The sequence below is a fragment of the Giraffa tippelskirchi genome, chromosome 8 (assembly GCF_054371585.1).
Source record: "Giraffa tippelskirchi isolate mGirTip1 chromosome 8, T2T-mGirTip1v1.2.pri, whole genome shotgun sequence".
In the NCBI taxonomy this organism is placed as follows: Eukaryota; Metazoa; Chordata; class Mammalia; order Artiodactyla; family Giraffidae; genus Giraffa; species Giraffa tippelskirchi.
Genome location: NC_137282.1, coordinates 159,696,682 through 159,718,225, shown reverse-complemented (window position 1 = coordinate 159,718,225; position 21,544 = coordinate 159,696,682). Strand labels below are relative to the sequence as shown.

Sequence of the window (21,544 nt, the reverse complement as noted above, 5' to 3'; positions counted from 1 at the left end):
TCTTGTGATATATATACTTATAGGACACAGGATGACAACTCTTTTTCCTCTATCCCTTATATTCCACAGAAAAATTAAAGCACATTTTAATGTATACTTTTAAATGATCAAAGAAAAGCCTAAGATTTAGTTTAAGTATACTTTCCCTCTTCATAACAAAATTCAACCTTTATTTCCCCTCTTTATAACAAAATTCCATCAAACACATTTAAAAAAAAATCACAGAATAATTTTTATTTATAATGAAGTTATTCTCTCTGGACTTTAAATCATCAGTTCACTCTTACAACAGAGATTCAATTTAAATAAGACCACCAAAATGGAATGGAAAAAGGAAAAGTCTATTTTTACATATCAATTTCTTTGATATGTCATAATGATATACAATCAGTCTTGCAACATGGTCCATTTCCAGTGAAATTCTCAACAGACTGTAAGCATTAAGAGTCCTTCATGTTGACGTTTCAGTCCAAGGTGTGCGGGCGAGGCTTTCCTGATTGCTCTGGAGGTTAGACAAACAGGGTTCTGAAGAAAGGCCGACTTCACACGTAATCCATCCACAAATGGGTAGCATGCCTTCAGAGCATTTGGTTTTTATAAGTCCCTTTGGAAAGTTAATTGATTGATGAATTAATTCTATTTTACAAATAGAATTTTACAAAACGAATCATTGCCTATACAGTTTGTGCCAACGTCCTTGACTTCCTTAGGTCCACCATTTTTTTAATCAGATCATATGGTGATGGCAGTCTTATTTTATCCATATTTTTGCTGTAAACATTGAGAAATATACCAAGGACAACCAAGAAACCAGACCACACATACCTAAGAGAAAGAAATAAGGAGAAAAAAGATTAATGTCAGAGTAACAATTTATCATTAACCATAGAATTTGATGATTTCACAAAAATTCTTCAATAAAATATTTTGCTACTGGATATCTAAAATTATAGCACTATAATAGTATTTATTTTACAAATAATATTTAGGTCATAGTGGATAGAATTCTGTATTTTTAATGTTAAGTATGTATGTCAGAAAAGTATTTTACAGAATTTTAAATATAGTGCATTTGAATCTTGAGGATAATAGTAAATTCAAAGTCCAACATCTACCAGAAGTCTCATAAGTATGTTTAAAGCACTGGATACATAAATCTGTCAGGGAATTGAACACAGCAGCCCAGCTAGTAATCCCAGTGGGGGTTGAATATACACAGACAGAAAGGGGCACATCCTGAGAAAGCAGAGCTGCATGATTAATACCGTGAATACCTAACCCACGCAGAAAGAGAAGCTCACTTACAGAAAACAAACCACACAGCTGCCCCTGCTATCAGCTGGGCACTGGTTCCAGAACTAATCCCCTCTACCCAGAGGATACTAAAATCTGCGGATGCTGAAGTCTTTTATATAAAATGGCAAAGTATTTGCATATAGCCTATGCACAACCTTGTGTATACTGTAAATCATCTCTAAATTATAAGACCTAACACGATGAATCTGCCATGCAAATTCAAAGTGCACTTTTTGCAACTTTCGGGAATTTTTTTTCTTGAGTATGTCTGCGCTGCGGTTGGTCGAGCCTGCAGATGCAGAGCCTGTGGATACGAAGACCGACTGTACAGGGATGATAATTTATTGCGTGGTTACCTTTACAGATATACACCTGACCCTTGAACAACGCAGGTTTGAAAAGCACAGGTCCACTTAGATGTGGTTTTTTTTAAATAAATACACAGTCGGTCCTCTGTGTGCATATGGGGAATCCGTGGATGCCAAGGGCTGAGTGAAAGGGACTTGAGCATTCTCGGATTTCAGTCTATCGGGTCCTGGACCGGTACTCTGTGGATTCTGACGGATGACTGTACAATGATCATGTCTAAGTCTGAATCTTCTCAATTACCAACCAGTGTAAGTTTAAATGATGCTAATTTCAAATACATACTAGACAGTAAAGAAAACAGTCAGTGCTTCTACCAGAAGCCAGAAACTGAGAAAACCATTAGGGCACAATTTACAGAATATTTCTCTACCTCAAATCCTTTGTAGGAAAAGGCAGCAAATAACCTTAAGAACCATCTATGTAGATATTTATAATTTATATATCTGCACCAGGGCAAGGGGAATCCCTTAATCTCACCACATCATCCACATTCATTTATATGAGAAACAGGGTCACAGGTGCATTGGGACTGGTTAGGCAATTTAAGTGTACAAAATGATTTCTTCAAAATAATTACATACATTTCTGAAACAGCAGAAGACACATCCATAAATGTGGGTCAAGATAAAAAGGATTCTTTACAAAGAAATTAAGGCTATTTAAGAGGAAATGGGAAAGTACCTAAAGGTAGAAAAACTTGTTGAACCGAGAAGTACTTACTGGAGTGTGAATGGTTTGGCAAAGAATATAAATGAAAGAACAATGGTCATTGCTTTTCTCCCTGTTGTCACTGTAGGGAGAAAAAGGTTGGTTTTAGAATGTGCCTACTATCTTGGTAATTCTTTGGAAATCATCTATTTGACAAATCTTTACAGAGCCTACTGTGCACCAAGATCTACATGAGGTGCCAAGGAAGCAAGTTAAAAAAACAAAACAAAACAAAACAGAAAGTCACTGCTCCTGCAACCATGGAGTTCACAATCTGGCCGGGTTACAGACATTAAATAATAAGGTTAAATTTTAAAGTACAACTGGAGTAAGGACTTGATGGAGGCCACGGTGCTATGGAGCTCCATCATCTTTTAGAGAGACAGTCTCAGTCTGGCAAGAAACATTTTTCCAAGGAAGATAGGATTAGGTAGAACGGGGGATATTCTTTGACAGCAGCAATCTACAGGACACCCTAACACTCTAATGGTGGGCATAGCCGGATAAAACCATGACCATCTTTCCTGTCCTCTGTTCACTGTCCTTCAGGGGTTACGGCCGGAAACCTTCTTCCCCGGTCCCACCGGGTGGGGACAGGAACTCTGCGTGTGGCTCCAGGACCCCTTCCTCCACAGGCCTGTGTGCTACACTCAGCTCCTTCTCTTCCAGGTCCTCCTTTCCCAGACTCTAGGTCCTGGTACTTAGACATTCAAAGCATGAAAGAATGGATACCAGAACTGTTTTGGAAACAGGTATCAGAGCGTGACTCCCCACATCTATTTTTCCTTCTACCTTAGTAAAAGGATCCCATTTTTTAACCAGGACACCTGCCCAGCCTCTCCTACAGTTGCGGTGGTCATGGAACTACATTTAGTCACAACCAAGTGTCAATTCAAATGTCAGCAGAAGTGCTGTCTCTAGGAGTGCGATTTTAGGGAGTTTACATAAAGAGACGATGTGTCTTTCATGTTCTCTCCACCTTCCTGCCTGGAAGGATGATGAACACGGCAGAGCAGAGAGACAGAGGGACTGGAGTCCCAAGGAGCTGGAGCCACCACACCAGCATGGGCAGCGCAGGGCATATGGTTAAGAGGACAGGTCTGGAATCACGTGCTTATTACATAATCTAATCAAGTACGTCATTCTTACCTGTTACAGCAAGAAGTGCACCGAAAATTTTAATCAAAGCCAGAACAAAAGAGATTCCAAAATACCCAGTGAGGGAAAAAAGGAAAGCATAACCATAGGTCCTAATTGGATCCTGTAACATATAAAAAAGCCTTTTCTAACGAAAAATGCAAAACAAACTCTGAGGTATTATAACTGAAGTAAAACTACAGATTTCAATCAACTTCTTGAGCAATAATAAGCCATTCAACAATGCAGTCAAAGATTCTTATTTAGTTCTGATTTAATGGAAAATAATGATGAAATTAAAATTCCCAACTTATACAGTATGAATAGTTTAAAAATTAACTTATAGAAAAGAGCAAGGATAAAATAAATTTAAATATAAATCATTTCATTTCTAAAATAATTTCTGATCTACATATAGTGTATTAAAGGAGTCATCAAGCTAAATGAAATACAGTCTTTTTGAACAAGGGGAATCAGAAATACACAGGAAACTATTTGATGAAAGATGTTTATTTTTTTTATTAATTTATTTTAGTTGGGGGCTAATTACTTTACAATATTGTAGTGGTTTTTGCCACACATTGACATGAATCAGCCCTGGGGTTACATGTGTTCCCCATCCTGAACCCCCTCTCCCACCTCCCTCCCCATCCCATCCCTCTGGGTCATCCCATTGCCCCAGCCCTGAGCATTTGTCTCATGCATTGAACCTGGAATGGTGTTCTGTTTCACATATGATAATATACATGTTTCAATGCTATTCTCTCAGATCATCCCACCCTTACCTTCTCCCTCAGAGTCCATAAGACTGTTCTCTGTGTCTCTTATTCTGTCTCGCATATAGGGTTAGCGTTACCATCTTTACTGAAAGATGTTTATTCTAAAACACGTGATCAGTGTTTACCTTTGAACAGAACGTGACTGCAGGGCCTAATCCACTAGTGCATGTCAGTCCCAATAAAATGTACGTAAAACCAATTGAATACGAATACAAAACCTAAAGAAGAGAAAAATAAAGCGGAAAAAAGTGCTAGTTAACCAAAGGTAGAAATGAATAGTTTTCAATATGTGGCTCAATTAATCTATTCAATTAAATGTGTAGAAGAAACCATTTTAAAAGTAACATCATTGTTTCAATATGGCCTAATTTTCTGGAAATGATGGTTGATCCTATTTATAAGTTTTAGGTACAGTATAACTTGTACAACAGAACTCAGCAGTACTAATCCTTTCATATATGACTACCTAATTATTCATTTTTCGCTTAGCTTAATTACTGAATTCAAACCAGATTTTAGTGTTGGGATCCTAAAAACATACACGAGACAAAGATACTCTGACAGCTACTTATTAGACATGAAAAACCCAAACATTAAGCTTGCAAAGACTATTAAAATGTAATGAAAATAAGCAGTATATGGCATATTTATTATTTAATTTCTCAATTTTCCCACCAATCTTTCTATCCTGGCTTATTATACTCCTTATGAGCAGAATCAGCGTTACTGTCAAACTTCAAAACCTGCTATGTGTCAGGTACTGTGCTAATGATGCTCTATATAGATTAATCCTTTTTATTTCTCACAACCAACTGAAGAAACAGGCATGCTTTTTTTTTTTTTCATCTATATATATATTTTTTTAACCTTTTTATTTTGCATTGGGGTATAGCTGCTTAACAAAAAATGTGATAGTTTCAGGTGAGCAGTGAAGGGACTTGGCCATACATACACAGGTATCCATTCTCCCCCAGACTCCCCTATCATCCAGGCTGCCACGTAACACTGAGCAGAGTTCTCTGCGCTGTCCAGCAGGTGAGTCAGGCACTCCTGATCATCATTTCCTACCAGTGCGTGGATGGGGAAACTAAAACTTAGAGATAGTAAGTCATCTTCCCGAAAGAGGAGAGCTAGTATAGGGAGGATATAAACCAAGGCTATCTTAGGTCAGAGTTTACATTTGAACCACTGTATTGCCCTAACTTTCTAACTACCTACAGTTCCTTAATTCTCTGCTCTTTACTTTATCTAGGAAGAGTGGTGATGATCAAGAAAAATCCTGACCAAGATTAAGGTTCCTGTGTTCTCAGGGATGCCGCACAGATGCCCCACTCTGCTCCCAAAGTAACCAGCCCTACACATCCTTAACGCGGTGAGCTTTGTCTGTCTAGCAAGGTGGTCAGTTGTAAAACTAAGGCAAACACACACATATCGTATTTACTGTATACAAATACCAACCAGTTAGAAGATACATGGGAAGAAAAGATAACATTTGCATAATAAAGGTAAAAAATGAAACACCTAACAATAGCTCCAATAAAATAAGTAACTGGATTTATCCACAGAAAACTTTAAAGTCTAAGGGACATTTAAAGGAAACATTTGAATAAAAGGAAAGTCATACCTCATTCTTGGACTGAAAGAATCAAGTGCATAGATGCCATTCGCCCTAAATTAATTTATAATTCAATGCCATACCAATCACAATACCAATGGGATTTCTAGTTTATCTGGGGGTATGAACACCCAAGAATAACTACTGGTAGTGAAATTCTGAAAAACAAAAGGAACAACGGTGGCTAGTCCTAGCAGATGGTAAACGCATGGTGATAAAGCTGCTGTCATATGGTTCTGGTGCAGAAATAAACCGGATAAAATTCTAAACCCTGCATTAGCACAGGAGAGGATGAAAGAAGATATTTAAAATAAAAGTTGGAAAAGTGAATTATTCAATAAGTGATACTGGGACAAGTGGATAGTCATATGGAAGAAAACTTTTAGAAAGCTTTGATTGGATCAAAGATTTCATAAATAAGGAGATTATAAAACTAGTAGGCAACTGGCATAAAATTCTTAAAATTTTAGGGCTGGAAAAGCCCTTTTCAATAATAATGCACAGCCAGAAGCCATGAAGCAAAAGATAAGCTAAACTACATGCAAATTACAAACTTCTAAACGAAAAATAATATGAGATAGAAAGAGAGAATAAAAATGATGCAACAGAGGAAATTTTTTAACATGCCTCAAACTCCATAAATCAAAGAGGAAAAAAAATTATCAAATGCTTATAATAAGGTATTAGTGTGGTTAATGGTATTTTACTTTTTACCTTCGTACGACACTTGAATGTGCTACTTTTATGAAAATAGTGATGATAAACCAGTTTAAAAATGCAATGCAAGTCTTCAGTACTATAATTAGGTCATCAGACTAAGGACATCATCGTTTTTGAGTCTGTCTGATGTGATGAAAAAGCATGAGAGCATTTACCATTTCTGAATTAGAAGCATTATGCAGCTTCATAGCTTTCTCTTGGACATTTCCAATGACAGCATCTGCACACAGGGCCAGAGAGATGAGGACCACACCTTCAAGAAGACGTAAGAAAAAAATAACCTCCTCATTCAAATATATGAACAGTAATCAACACTTATCAGAAATTTAATTGGGCTAAAAAAACACCCCAGCAGATCTTAAATTACACTTGCTCAGTAGACTACTTTTATCCACATCCAGTTGTAACAGGCATGTAGGTGATATTATTTAAGAAAACAAAACTAAAACTAATACATTGCATTAATGCCATCACCTTATTGTGTTTAACAACCATGTCAAATAATAGTTTTATGTTTAAAGTACTGATTTTTAATAGGACTTGACATCATTATTTTGAACAGTCATCCTGGATTTTATATGTGAAGTAGTTGACATACACATTTTTGTTTTAAAAGGTTCTTTTGGAAAGGCTCATACTGCACAGAAATGAAGTCAGGCTGTTTAAGAACTTTAGTGATTAGGTTACAAGTCCGAAAGAAACACTGTACTAAACAAATATGGTGAGAAGTTACAGAACCACCGAAACCGCCTTTTCCCACCATCGTCACCCCCACACCTCCACGTGCAGGCGCTTTCACAGCCGTTCTTTCCGCATCACCTCATTTCTACGCGCCCACTACCTTGTGGGGGGCACCTCATTCTTACGCCCCCACTACCTTTGTGGGGGGCAAGCTATTTCTCTCTTTTTATGTGAACCACTCCTATCCCTGGTTGCTCAGACGGTATAAAGAACCTGCCTGCAACGCAGGAGACACAGGTTTGATCCCAGGGTTGGGAAGATCTCCTGGAGGAGGAAATGGCAATCCACTTCAGTATTCCTCCCTGAGATACTGCATGGATGGAGGAGCCTGGCGGGCTACAATCCACGGGGTTGCAAAAGAGTCAGACACAACTTAGCGATTAAGCATGTACACGCCTCCAAAATGACTTTTCCCCTCAGTCTCCAAATATAATCTTCCTTTTGCAAGTGTGGACACAATGAAGCTAAAACAATGAAAAGTAAGTGTGCACGTTTCTCTTTTCTTTCTTAAGAAAATAACAATTACTACTGTGGTTCTATAACTTGTGTGTATATTTCCAACTCAGTCCTTAAAAGTTGATCTATCAAGTACTTGAAAACAGGAGATTCTAACTGGGCAAACAGCCTCCTGTCATGCCAAAATACAAGAGTACTGAAAACAATGGCCATGTTTCAGAGTTGTGACACTTTTACTACATCTTATATGAGAGTCCAAAAACCTTACGCTAGATATGAGGACCACAGATGCCACACCATCATGTAAAACCCTAATGAAACTGTAAAAATTCTTACTCTGAACTGAAACGCTGACAAAATCCAAGAAGACAAATAGATTCCTTACCTGTCACGTTGAAATTTGGTGCAACTGTGCTGTCAGCTAGGGTAAACCATATCAGGCCGAGGCTCATACATAAGGCAGCAGACACGTCTGCAACATTATAACGCTTTCCTGTGTATAATAAAGGGTAAGTCAACCTCATTATGTAACTACCCACTCAGCACAGTGTTGGATCTATGTGTCTAACAAGCTTAGCAGGGATTGCTTTTTATATACAATGTCAGAAATGATCAAGAACATTTTAGTCAAGGCATGAGATGGTCACAGAAGGGTTTCTGAAAATTAAATTATCCTGTGAGCACCAAAATGTCCTTTAAATTAGACACAAAATCCTTCTTTCATCTGTTACGATAGTGAATAAATTAGAACATTTAAAAGGTTTGTGAAATTAGTGCCTCTTTTATTTTATAACATAAGCCTACGGATTCTCTTACAGTTTGTAAGTTTACAAAGTAACCAGAGTAGTTATTCAGGCTATATATAAGTTTCCAAATACTACGGTCAGATAACTTCTAAATTGGTAAGGATTAATTTATTTTAGTACATCTACATTTAAATAAGGAAATTACACAGTGTAACTTTTTGGGAGGATTGTAATGAAATATTATTCAGGTTAAGTCATTTACAAAGTTAAATGTGATTTTTTTAATAGGAATTGAGATCATTATTTTTTCCTACGTGAACAGTTATCTTGAAATTATACGTTTCCTTTGACATACATCTTTTCATTTTAAAAGGCTCTTTTGGGAATGCTTATAATGCATAAAATGAAGTCAGGGCTGTATGAGAAATCTAGTGTTATCAAAGCAGGAATATTCCTCATGACAGTCATATGAACTTGTTCCCTGGCTTGTCACTATCACTGCTTCTTCTTTTACTCCTGCTTTCATAGGCCTGTAACTTAGTTGGGGCTCAGCAGAGTGGGTTAAAGAACACTTTTGTTCAGTTTAAGCTTTACTTCATCATGAGAATTATCCATTTGTACAACAGAAGTGGAGAGTGGAGCCCTAGAGAGCAGGAAAATCAAAGAGTTGAAAACAGAGCTTTCCGGGTACTTCTGAGCTAAGCCTTCAATATGGCCTTTCAGCAATGTAGTAGACTCCAGGCAAAAAGAATAAAACAAAATACTATTTTGATTTCCCCCAAGTCCAAAGGTTTCAGATCCTGAGGTATATCAGAGAAGTATCAGTGTTTTTATAATATCTTATTTATATTAGATTATCACTCAGAATTGTTACAATAGCTAGAATGTTCATTAAAGATATTAATTGAAGTTTAATGTTTTTCCTAATGCTAGATGTCACAGCATATCCTGTCAGCTTCAAACAGTATGAAAACATATCATTACTATACCTTGAATAAAAACTCCTCCTAGCATAACAGGAATCAATTTGCAGCACTTGAAGATGACTTGGGTAGGATAATTCAGGTAGCCCAAGGAAGTGTTTGATAACCCCATAGTACCCACAGTTAGAAAAGCTATTATCATGTAGGTTTTTCCTGGTATTCTGTAAAAGACAATTTTCAAAATCTTCATTTTGGGACCCAATTATACTACTGTAAGAGAATGTGCTTACAATGTGTAAATTCCTAATTACCCTTCTAATTTCTGTTTAATACTTCTAGAAATATTGGTAAAATATCACTATTCTTAAAGGTATAGCACTGCTTACTTGTATAAGAGAATGCTGGTAAAGTAACAATTTACCTTTATTTAATGAACTGTGAGGACTCTCAATTGTGTGAAAAAGTAGTACATTAGAGTTTCTTAGATTTTTACTCAAAGGATAAAGGTTTGTTACATTTAAGGTTTTTTAACAGTAGTTACAGTTACATACAAAAACCATCTTGACTAATGTAGAAAATAAGAATTGATTTTTAAGAAATATTGGCTCTAAAATGGTAAACAAGCACCTTGTTGTTGCTGTTGTTCAGTCACTAAGTTGTGTCCAACTCTTTTGCGACCCTGTAGACTGTAGTCCACCAGGATCCTTAGTCCATGGGATTCTCCAGGCAAGAATACTGGAGTGATTGCCACTTCCTTCTCCAAGGGATCTTCCTGACCCAGGCATCCCACCCGGGTCGCCTGCACTGCAGGCAGATTCTTTACCGTCTGAGCCACCTGGGCAGCTTTAGTTAACTTTCAGCTCCTTTTAACTCCTAACTGCTGTTCTGTTTCCTAATGTTTCCATCTAGCATTAGGAAAAATGTATCTGCCCATTCTGCTCAAATAATCAGAGCAGAATTTCTCTGGAAAGTCCATGGTGGTTTAAAACTCTAGATGATTTTTATTAGCATAATGTCTTATGCCTTATCTCTAATGCTATAATTCTATAAATTGTTGTTTTAACAACTTTCAGATGAGGAATCTGACTCTCATAATCCCAGATGTTCTATTTTGGGTTCTAACTGGACTTCCTAAAGGAGATTCTTAATATGGTATCTTCAGAATTTTGAGCTATTCTTGGGAGCATATGCTTACTTTGAAGAGATACTCAATGGTCTAAAATAATAACCTTGCACATTCACATAATTCTATTATGTTGCATTTTTAGATTTAACGTTGCAGATTTAGATCTAGTTTTCATTTTGGGATTTGTGTTCATGTTTAAATCAAGACAACAAAATTCCACATTTTTTTTTTTTTTACACGGCTTGCATAAAGCAAAATAATTTACTAGAAAAGTTCAATTAAAATGTATCATTTCCAATTCAATTTTGAGACCTTTGCTTATACTTAACTACAAACACAGTGGTCAATATTTAAAATCCACGTGGAAATAACTGGGCATGCCCATACGTATCCGTGTACACAGACACTGGTTTCTACACTGTCAGTGGGGTTTAACCCTCAATAGGGGTTACCAGTGAAGGAGGGACAGCACTGCTTCTCCAGGAGATGATAGAAGTTAGAAGGGGCAAATTTCCTCATTCATAAATTGTCAACAGTGGCCAGAAAATTCAAGTCAGAAGAATCACAAGATTAGAAAAGCAATGCAGTAAAGGAGAAACCAGCCTGCAACTCAGGAAACCTAAATTCAAAAGGCCCCAGCATGGGGCACGAGCTCACGGAAATCCCAGCTCTCCTCCAGGTCTGTTTTCTCACTGGTGAAATAAGGCTAGATTTCACCATCTTGCCTCTAGGACTCTTACTGTTTCTACTTGAATACCCCAACTACTTACTATTTTAGATATGATGGGGAAGCTGTAACTTTGAAAAGTCCTTTGAAAAGCAATTTGACAGATCTCCTTTACTGAAAACTCACACAGAGTAATTAACACCAAAATTACAAGGTCATCTTCGCTGAAATAACAAGGCATATACTTAAGGTATTCTAGACTATGACGTGCGATACCACACATCACTGTATTTCATCCTCAACATGAAACAGAGACAGTGTAAGAAACTTCCCTGAGGAACTGACAGAACTATCAGGAGGCTCAAATCCACATTTTCTAACTCCAAATTTTGTACTCTTACAAGCTCATGGATATTCATATAAACATAGGAAGAGAGAAAAAACTAAGCAAAGAATTCGACTAATTAGAGGTCTAAAGAGCAGTGCCACTTAAATAAATTCATAGATAGATACATATACTTGGAAATAAACTCAGAAATATGTGATTGGGCATGTTTTCACTGTAATACACCTTTAAAGATTTTTTTTTTCCCCCTAAAAAGGGTTTTAATGTGCCTTGGAATGAAAAGTTTTCAATTCATAGTTACATTTTATTATGGGCTTATAAATTCTTCTACCTAATTTCTTCACCTGTGTTTAAATCAAACACAAGTGATTTTATCTTTAAATATGTTATGGGCATGTGATTTGAAGGCTGGGAAAAACGTGACTGACGGCTCACTCTCGATCTCTTGGTAGCTGAGAGGGAGCTGTATCTTTTTAAAATTTACCACTTAGGAGGATGCGTCATCTTGTATTTTTTTCATCTAATAAATACAGCATTGTGATTTTTTACTTTAAAACAATCAGAGGTCCAGCAGTTTGCAATACATAATAAATCATCAAGCTTCCACATATATTAGTCTTGACAGATGCATTTACTTACTTTCTTTTCTATCTCCTATGGCTGAGCTAAGTCTTGCGGAGTTTCAGAGCATGAAAATAATAAAGAAGATCTTGGAATCAAACATTTTTAAAATTGCTGCCATAATAATTTATTGACAATATAGAGGTTGAGAGGTAAAATTAGACCAGTGAAGAAATATTGATGTTGCTCATTTAAATACTTAAAATTTTATAGTTATCTTCATACAAACATCAAAAACACTTAAGAAAAAAAGTAGCTATGAGAATTTTTCCTTTTTACTGAAAAATTAAACATTTATATCAGTGAAGACAATGTCAACACCGTTATCTCCTTGGTACACTTAAACTATCCAATATATGCATGAAATACTCACATTTTAGGGTCTGACATGACAGGATAACCATACTTAAACTTACCAAGAAAACATATTCAAATTCCCCACCACCTTCTGATATAAGAGACGAGGTTTTCATTGCATATTGTTCAACATGCCAGGAAAAATATTTCAACATATTACTCAAATCTAGGTGGTCATTAATTTAAAAGATACTGTCATATAAACTCTTAGTTTTGATGGGAAGGAACATTATGAAATTTCTCTAATGTCCATGAATATAATCCCTACTGCTGGTCATTACAAATGTGATAAGTGGAACATATCCCACAAGACAAAGCATTAACTATCCATTTCAAAAAACCAGTATAAAAATAGGGATTGACACTTCATATCAAGGCCATTCTTAGGTAGTGTAAAATTGTAAAATTTTACACCACTGTAAAATTTTCTTAGCAACCCCATGGACTGTAGCCTACCAGGCTCCTCCATCCATGGGATTTCCCAGGCAAGAGTACTGGAGTGGGGTGCCATTGCCTTCTCGGACACGACTGAGCGACTTCACTTTCACTTTTCCCTTTCATGCACTGGAGAAGGAAATGGCAACCCACTCCAGTATTCTTGCTTGGAGAATCCCAGGGACGGCGGAGCCTGGTGGGCTGCCTGCCGTCTATGGGGTCGCACAGAGTCGGACACGACTGAAGCGACTTAGCAGCAGTAGCAGCAAAATTTTCAGTAATCACACCTACTTCCATTATAAGAACATATATGTACATCTGAATACGTTCTGTTTTAAGAAAATCTATCTTATTATTGAGTCTACACAGCACTGTGTTTTTGGCTGCACTGTGTGGCTTGTGGGATCTCCGTTCCCTGAGCAGGGTCTGCACCAGGGCCCCCGCAGTTAAGTGCAGAGTCCTGACCACCGGACCATCCGGGAATTCCTTCAACAATTTTTTGATAATGTTACCCTTCAGGGGATACTACTTTCTTCAATATATAATGGAAATATCAAATTTACTATTTTTAATACATTGACAATACTGATAAAAATTCTTGAATATTAAATGTTTTATTAATGTAAAACATATATTTCACATATAACATACTCCATGTGCCCAAAATAATAAAACAAAAAAATTAACTACTAGTCATGTACTTAACTGCCGAAACATATAAAAACAAGCAAACCACATACCTTCTCCTTTTGTCCTGAATTAGCTGAAGTTCTATTAGGCCGAATATGGAGTAAAACGCAAACTGCACTAAAGTAAGGTACCAGCCATAGGGCTTAAAACCGTCCACCGAAAATATTAACTCCTGTCAAGAGACAGAGGAACACTGGTGAGCCCGGCGCGGGACCAGCCCCCCCGGTGAGGTCACACGAGCACAGCGTCTGACCGGAAACGAACAGCAAAGTGACCCAAAAACACCCGGACTGAAGGCTTCCGAGGGGTAAAACTAGAGAAGCTCAGAGGCCTTTCCAAAGACGTGACGGCAGACATCCAGGTATGACCTTCAGCACAACAGGAAGGGCGGAGGAAGACAGGGAGGGGTCTAACAAAGTTATCTGGCTTAACTGAAGAAATCAAATTATCTACCACATGTGTAAATATTATATAAAATCGCATAATATATAATATAAATAATATATATTTCAGTTGTACTTTAAATAAATTTTAAAAAGATGAAATTGATGGATAAATTTATGTTCAAAGAAAAACTAAACATAGGCTCTAAAAAGATCCTGAACTGATTTTGTCCATTCAGGATTCTGTGCAATTTGCCAAATTTAGATTTCATATTTAAGTAAGTCTGTGAGTTATTTACTAGGAGTTATCCGGATTATAAAAACATAAAAAATCTTTATTAATATCCTGACTCTAGGCAAATATTTCACTTTCTATATTGCTAAATTTACTACAAAACCCCATTTTCTTTAAACTATTTTAATATGGAGTTTTATGGAAGAGTTAGTAGCAATGTCAGTTCTCACAAAAATGATGTGACAATTATAATCAGTTTATCTAATTTTAAAAGAAACTTCGAATGTATTAGTTTTCAGTTAAAATCCCTGATCATTTATCAAATAGAAAAAAATTTAACAAAATTTGTAAATTTCTAATTCATTTTCCATTACAATGGCTAACTTTGCTCCCAAGCTATTTGGTAACAATGGTATTTCAAAGGAGAAAAAAATGCTTCTCAACAAGAAATTCCAACATCTGATAAAAGTTACTATTTTGTGTTGTTCTACATTGTTATACCTGAATTTTTATACCATCTTCTAGTAGAAAAATCAGTTATCAATATAAATATTAAGATTTTAAAATTCATGTTGTTTTACACTAAGAGCACTTTTAGAAGCAAAGGAATAGTCACAATTCTATTTTTAAACTTACTTTTATATTTCATTTCTATAAGCTAAAGGAAAAGCAAAGAATAATTTTTAAGAACACTGATTATAAAGAATATCAGAAATAATATCTACATTTAAGAAAATACATCACTTTCCTTTTCTTGAATTATAAAGATTTCTCATGTTAGGGAGTTGCAAAGAAAAAGCAAGTTGGTAGAGGCTGAAAATATCCACTAATGAACTGACAGTTGAGAATATGTCTGCTGTTTACACTAGCCTGGACTGCCATCCATCCAGCTCATGTCTTCGAAGGTCAGGACTTTGCTGGTCAAATGTACACAACTATCCCATGAAACAACACAAATACAAGATAAACTGTGGCAATGCCAGACATTTTTTGCAGAGGCAAAAATCACAGAAAAATAAGGTTCTGGCGAAGTTGGCTTCCCATGTAGCTCAGTCAGTAAACAGTCTGCCTGCAATGCAGGAGACTCGGGTGCGATTCCTGGGTCGGGAAGATGCCCTGGAGAACCCACTGGCAACCCACTCCAGGATTCTTGCCTGGAGAATCCCATGGGACTGCAAGGGTTGGACACGACTGAGCACTAAGCACAAAGCTGGTTTACAAGAGGAAACCGACAGGATGAGAACACAACAGATGCTTAAAGTAAAGAATGATTCAAACAGTACAGGGTTAAAGACACACCCTTGGAAAAATATTAAATATCCAGATATATTCTTGTAAAATGAACTCTTACTGAGCTCCAGGAATTTAAAAGTGAACGGGAATATGGCTTTTGTGCTGTTGTTCAATTTTATGTGAGAATTGTGTTCCAAAATACCAATCAATACTTGAATCATTCTCTTTTAAAAAAACACATGGTTATAATTACTTATTATACATTTTCCAAAACATAACACTTCATATTTTTTCATAATTTTAGTTTTTAAAAATTGCCTCCGGCTCCCTTTCCCCCATGTAAAATACTTCACTCTAAAATTTGGATCCCTGTTTTCAGCCAATTTTATCTTAAGTAGCCCTTTTCTACTAGTATACTAAGAAACTAAAATTTGTGAATCAACTTGCTATCTTACGAAGGCAAGTTTCTTGGACAAAACTGTTGGTAGTGCCCATAATGAGCTCAACTGTTACAAATAATTAGCATATTATAAACAAATAACTAATTTTTTACCTGTAAATATCCATAAATTAGGTAAAATACAAAAACTCCAGCAACACATATGAAAAACTGAGTCAGTTTGTTGAATCTGCTGAGATTTATGCCAAGCACTACAATGTCATCTATAGACTTGATGTGTGGTGACATTGCTTGGGTTTTGGAGGGGACAGTGATAGAAATGTATTTCCTGGAATTGTTGAACTTGAGAGCCATTGTTCTTATTTTGCCACATTCAGAGCTACCAAAGTTATCTTTGTTGGTTTCCTCTCCTTTCTTCAGTCGTCCTTCTGCCTGCTGAGCCAAGTCCTACAGAAGGAAATAAACAATTCAAGCGAAACATTTAGACCATTAAGTAAAGTGCTATGCTCCAAATATCTCAGATCACATTTTGAAATTTATATAGGTAAGAGTCATTCTCTCTGGATATTAATACATTAATTCTCCTCTTCAAGCTTTCAATCGACCAAAATAGGTCTACTCTCCAAACAAATTTACCTCCACCTGATAAAGACCAATACACCACTAAATACACACCATTCTTATCTCCACAGCAACAAATCAAAAGCTAACCTTGTATTTATTTCAAAGAAGTAAAGAAGTAAGGGTGCCTTTATTATGCTTCTATTTGTAGTGAGGATATAATTTTTAAAGCCCACAATAGTATATGCAGAACATCTTCAACATAAAGTCAATCTCTAATTGTAGAAAAGAGTAAAGAACAGCCCAAACTCCTACAGCTACTAAGCCAACTGTAAAATTTATTTGCTAATGACACTGTAAAATAAAGTCAAACATATGTAAGTTATGTAAAAATCCAGATTTATCTGAGATTATAGACAAGATACTATGCTTTAGCAATAGCATCTCTTGAGTTAAAATGTTTTCTTCCTTTGGAGAACATTATTGTAATTTAAAAAGTCTTTGGTATAGTTGTTCAGTGGGTATAAAGCTTCAGTTACACCAGATAACTCTGGTCCCAGACATCAGCTGTTGTACAGACCCTATAATATAGTGCCTATGGTTGACTATGTAGGGCTGTGGACTCAATCATTTGTTAAGCGGGTAGATCTTATGTAAATCATTCTTAATAGCAACACACACATACACTGACACCCAGGGGACACAAGGCACTTCTGGTGGGGATAGATATGTCTATTACCTTGCTTATGGAGATGGGATCACAGGTGTATGCATATGCCCAAACTCATCCAATTCTATCTATTAAACATGTCTATTTCTTGTGTGTATCAATTATATCCCAATAAAGCTGTTTAGAAAAAAGAAATAAAAAATAAAAAAAGTTCCTGGGTTTGTAAAAAAGTGAAAAAAACATCACTTTTTGTTAGTTTGTGAAAAAAAAATCAGGGAAGCTCCACAGATGACTTTCAATTTCTCTTTGGATTGATACAAACTGAAAAATAAATTCATGTAAAAGTTGACGAGAGAGTATGGAAGTATGACAAAGTACAGAACAAACTTATTAAGAAAAAATTATTTTTCTACAAGAAACTGTTATAATCCCAGAGGGAACTAAAACATAGACTCTACTTGAAGAAAGAGGATAATAATAATTTTGACGGTGAATTCTCCAGAAACCTTAAAAGAAAAAACAAAACAAAACAAAACCCCCCTGCGATATGGAGGTTTAAAATGGCAATAATTAGTTATTTCTTCAAGATCTTTTCTAATCTGCTGAGTTACAGAGATTGAGTAGGCCCCCTTCTGCAATTTAAACTTGGGGTCAAGGCTCTGAATACAACTTGTAACTAACAGTAATACACAAGCATCGAAGAATGTTTGTTGAACAAGCTACCTGCCGTGTTTCTAGACAGAAAAATGTGTAATTTTAAGAAGTTTTTACTGTATTTCCTTTCTGTGTTTCTTCTTTTACACATGTTCTTATTTCCCACACGCTTAATCAATGTCATCTCTGTTTAGACTTTTAAAGTCCCCTTGAGTCCCCTTGAGATGTGACTTTCATTATAGAGCATGCCTTAAAAGACCTTACCTAAATGTTGTGTTTGAATGTAGAAGAAACAAAAAGGTTAGCAACTATTTTCCATACGTTTTGGCCTGGGTGTAGAGCACCATTCAAATACATCTGTTCTTGTGTAGGATTTTAAACTTCCTCTCCCTTCCTGGAATTGAGAATGCAATGTTTCATTAAACAGAACATCACTGGTTTCGATTATGTGGCTGATGAAGGAGGACACTGAGCTCTGACCGCCAGTAACTGTGACCCTGACGGCCATATTCCTTCCATTTCAGGCATTAGTGGCTGATACTAATCATCATTTGGAATAAAAAAATAGCATTTCTAGCACATATTGAAATTCAAAAATAAATGAATGGTGAAAACATTGATTTAAAATGACCTACTGAAATAAAATTTAATTTCTTAATCTACTCTTTTTTAACCTTTAGAAGAAAAGTCTCCCACTACACACAGGTAGACTATAAGGAAAATATGCTACTATGATGTGAATAACCTAAAAAAAACCACCCTGATTTTCTATTTTGCCACACTATGCCTTACAATTCTTGCCATTATAGCTAGATTGACTGGACTCTGGATATTAATCATGACCTGTGGGGGGATAATTATAAAACAGAGAAAAACAAGATTCTCTGCTATTTCTTAGAACACACTTCACTGCACAAAGTTCAAGAAACTGTGTGTTAATTTTTAAAGGTTACTCTTTTCCAGATTGCTGGGAGAAATATCAATAACCTCAGATATTCAGATAACACCACCCTTATGGCAGAAAGTGAAGAGGAATTGAAGAGCCTCTTGATGAAGGTGAAAGAGGAGAGTGAAAAAGATGGCTTAAAACTCAACATTCAAAAAACTAAAATCATGGCATCCGGTCCCCTCATTTCATGGCAAATAGATAGGGAAACAATGGAAACAGTGAGAGACTTTATTTTTCTGGGCTCCAAAATCACTGCAGATGGTGACTGCAGCCATGAAATTAAAAGATGCTTGCTTCTTGGAAAGAAAGCTCTGACCAACCTAGACAGAATATTAAAAAGCAGAGACATTACTTTGCCAACAAAGGCCCGTCTAGTCAAAGTTATGGTTTTTCCAGTAGTCATGTATGGATGTGAGTTGGACTATAAAGATGAGTGCCAAAGAACTGATGCTTTTGAACTGTGGTGTTGGAGAGTCCCTGTGGTGTTGGACTGCAAGGAGATCCAACCAGTCCTTCCTAAAGGAAATCAGTCCTGAATATTCACTGGAAGGACTGATGCTGAAGCTGAAGCTCCAATACTGCGGCCACCTGATGTGAAGAACTAACTGACTGGAAAAGACCCTGATGCTGGGAAGGATTATAGGCAGGAGGAGAAGGGGTGACAGAGAATGAGATGGTTGGATGGCATCACCAACTGGATGGACATGAGTCTGAGCAAGCTGCAGGAGTTGGTGATGGACAGGGATGATGGTCCATGGTCCAGTCCATGGGGTTGCAAAGAGTCAGACACGACTGAGCGACTGAACTGACTCTTTTTTCCCAAGGGAGAAAACTAAAATTAGGATTAAACAGGTATATTAAGAAATTAAGTACAAATAAAAGTGCTTGTTGCTCAGTTGTCTTGGACTGCAGCCTGAGAGGTTCCTCTGTCCATGGAATTCCCCAGGCAAGAATACTGGAGTGGGTTGCCATTTCCTCCTCCAGGGGATTTTCCTGACCTAGGGATCGACCCTGTGTTGCCTGCAGTCCAACCAGATTCTTAACGCTGACCCACCTGGGAAGCCCTAAGTACAAATAACACCTATCTAAATTATTTTCAAAGGCTGTATCTCTCTTCCGAATCCCAAACTACGTCAATTAAAAAAAGTCCATCCAATAAACAGTTCTAGACGTCTGATATCTTACTGCAGAAGAAATGCATATGCCCGATACTAAACAACAACAACAACAACACGGAATCCTTTCTCCTTCTTTCAACTCTTAGAAAACAAAAAGGTGGTGGGAGAGAGTGAAACTGCAAAGCCTGGAGGAGTCTGCGGAGCAACGAGTGGAAGGTCATGACACGAACTTAACAACCCGATGCGGACCATCACCTCGCACTGCAGGTGGACAGCAGAGTACCACACAGCGCCAGCTGAATGCGGAACCGGGAAGTAGTTGTTAACTCTAAACGCTGTCGTGGTGGGAAGCCAGGAGGAGGCTGACAGTGGTCCAGAGGCCCCGGGGAATAGCCCAGCAGACCAGACCCCCGCAGGGGCAGCCTCGGGCCTGCGGGTCCACACACCGGCCTGAGCCAGCTCTCGCCACCGGCGGGCACCAGGGGGGACCAGGAGCAGCCGCTCCCCGCCGGAGACCGTGCCAGCAGGTTTCCGTTTAGCCAGGCCCCGGCGCCCTGCTCCGACCCCGTCCCGCTCCCTCACGAGGACGCAGGTGGGCCGCGTCACGGCTCTCAGGGGGGAAGGGGAGGGCCGGGTCCCAAACACGGCGAAGGCCCGGGGGTCGGGGGGGCCCTGGGTCACCTGGAAGGGGGACCCCAGCCCAGGGGCCGCCTCAGCCAGACGCGGCGTCTCCCCCTCCCCAGGTCCGTCGCCATCACCTCCTGCGTCTCCTCCCCGCCGACTCCGGCAATTTCCACCTCAGCCGCCGCCGCCTCACCAGGGGCACGCATCCCCGGAGCCCGCGCGCCACTTCCGCTTATGTGTCCGCCTGCGCGTGCGTAGTCGCGCGGCCCCGCCCCCTCGCCGGCCCCGAGGCTCCGCCGGCGGGGGCGCGGCTGCGTCTCACGCATGCGCCCTCTGCCTCGGCGCTCGCTAGCCCAGCGCCGCTATGGTCCGGAGATGATGCTGCGAGTGGGCTGCTCCGCCCGTTAAACGCAGCGTCCCGGCGGCGAGTGGCTGTCGGTTGGAGAGCTCTCGTCCTCGGAGCTATGCTGCTAGTGTTCCTAGTCTTCGGGCCTCTGAGCCCGTGCAGGCCCTCTGGCTGCAGGGCGGGGGGCTCTAGGCCCCTTGGGCGCCCACGCAGGTGGCCTTGCCCTGGAATTTGAGAAGGAAGCCGACTGGAGAATGTTGAACCCCGATACAGACACCCCAGGGGTTCCCTCTTACCTCTGCTCGATCCAAATGAGATGGGGTAAAGTCACAATACCTTTCTCTGCTTCCATGTTCTACCTGCTTTCTGGAGACGGTGAACCCAAATAGTGCTTGGGTTGCCTCTGACGGAATAATTCAGCTTTTGGCTACGGCAACCCGGGTCCTTTTCGCGAAAATTAGCGTTGTTGTGACGGTGCCACTTACTGCTCAGAATGTGTAAATCCCACAGCTCTGCCAGCCCCCAAACTAAACGTTTACCCTACAGCTAGGGCTGCAGATGCAGTGATGACTGGTTTGGGGGTAACGCTGAAATGATACAGATTACTGTAAGGAAGGAACATTTTTGAGAGCATGCTTT

General features: G+C 38.5%; 1 protein-coding gene and 1 long non-coding RNA gene across 30 annotated transcripts in view; one reads left to right on the top strand and one right to left on the bottom strand.

The window, feature by feature from the left end:
• Positions 1-207: 207 nt before the first annotated feature.
• SLC35B3 (solute carrier family 35 member B3) lies at positions 208-21,409 on the bottom strand. 26 transcript variants are annotated; one of them, XM_081523607.1, is made up of 12 exons: positions 20,617-20,776; positions 18,133-18,262; positions 17,284-17,391; positions 16,137-16,430; positions 13,783-13,904; positions 9,557-9,711; positions 8,207-8,314; positions 6,780-6,877; positions 4,415-4,507; positions 3,523-3,634; positions 2,386-2,455; positions 208-825 (listed from the first exon to the last, which is right to left on the bottom strand). In XM_081523607.1, exons 4-12 carry the CDS (start codon positions 16,335-16,337, stop codon positions 675-677), a joined length of 1,110 nt encoding a protein of 369 aa, XP_081379733.1. In that variant the 5' UTR covers positions 16,338-16,430; positions 17,284-17,391; positions 18,133-18,262; positions 20,617-20,776; the 3' UTR covers positions 208-674. The 26 variants fall into 26 exon arrangements, 24 of the variants coding, with proteins under 24 accessions (XP_081379733.1, XP_081379744.1, XP_081379729.1 ...); XM_081523618.1 differs by lacking the exons at positions 9,557-9,711; positions 20,617-20,776 and adding exons at positions 12,269-12,300; positions 20,191-20,523; XM_081523603.1 differs by lacking the exon at positions 20,617-20,776 and adding an exon at positions 20,191-20,523.
• Positions 20,869-21,544, top strand: part of LOC145518748 (uncharacterized) — a 228,610-nt gene continuing 227,934 nt past the window's right edge. For 2 of the 4 annotated variants that reach the window (XR_014063252.1, XR_014063256.1), the window contains exon 1: positions 20,884-21,226. This is a non-coding gene — a long non-coding RNA (uncharacterized LOC145518748). Of the gene's footprint in view, positions 21,227-21,544 lie in introns of all 4 variants that reach the window. The other 2 variants (XR_014063249.1, XR_014063253.1) reach the window with 2 other exon arrangements.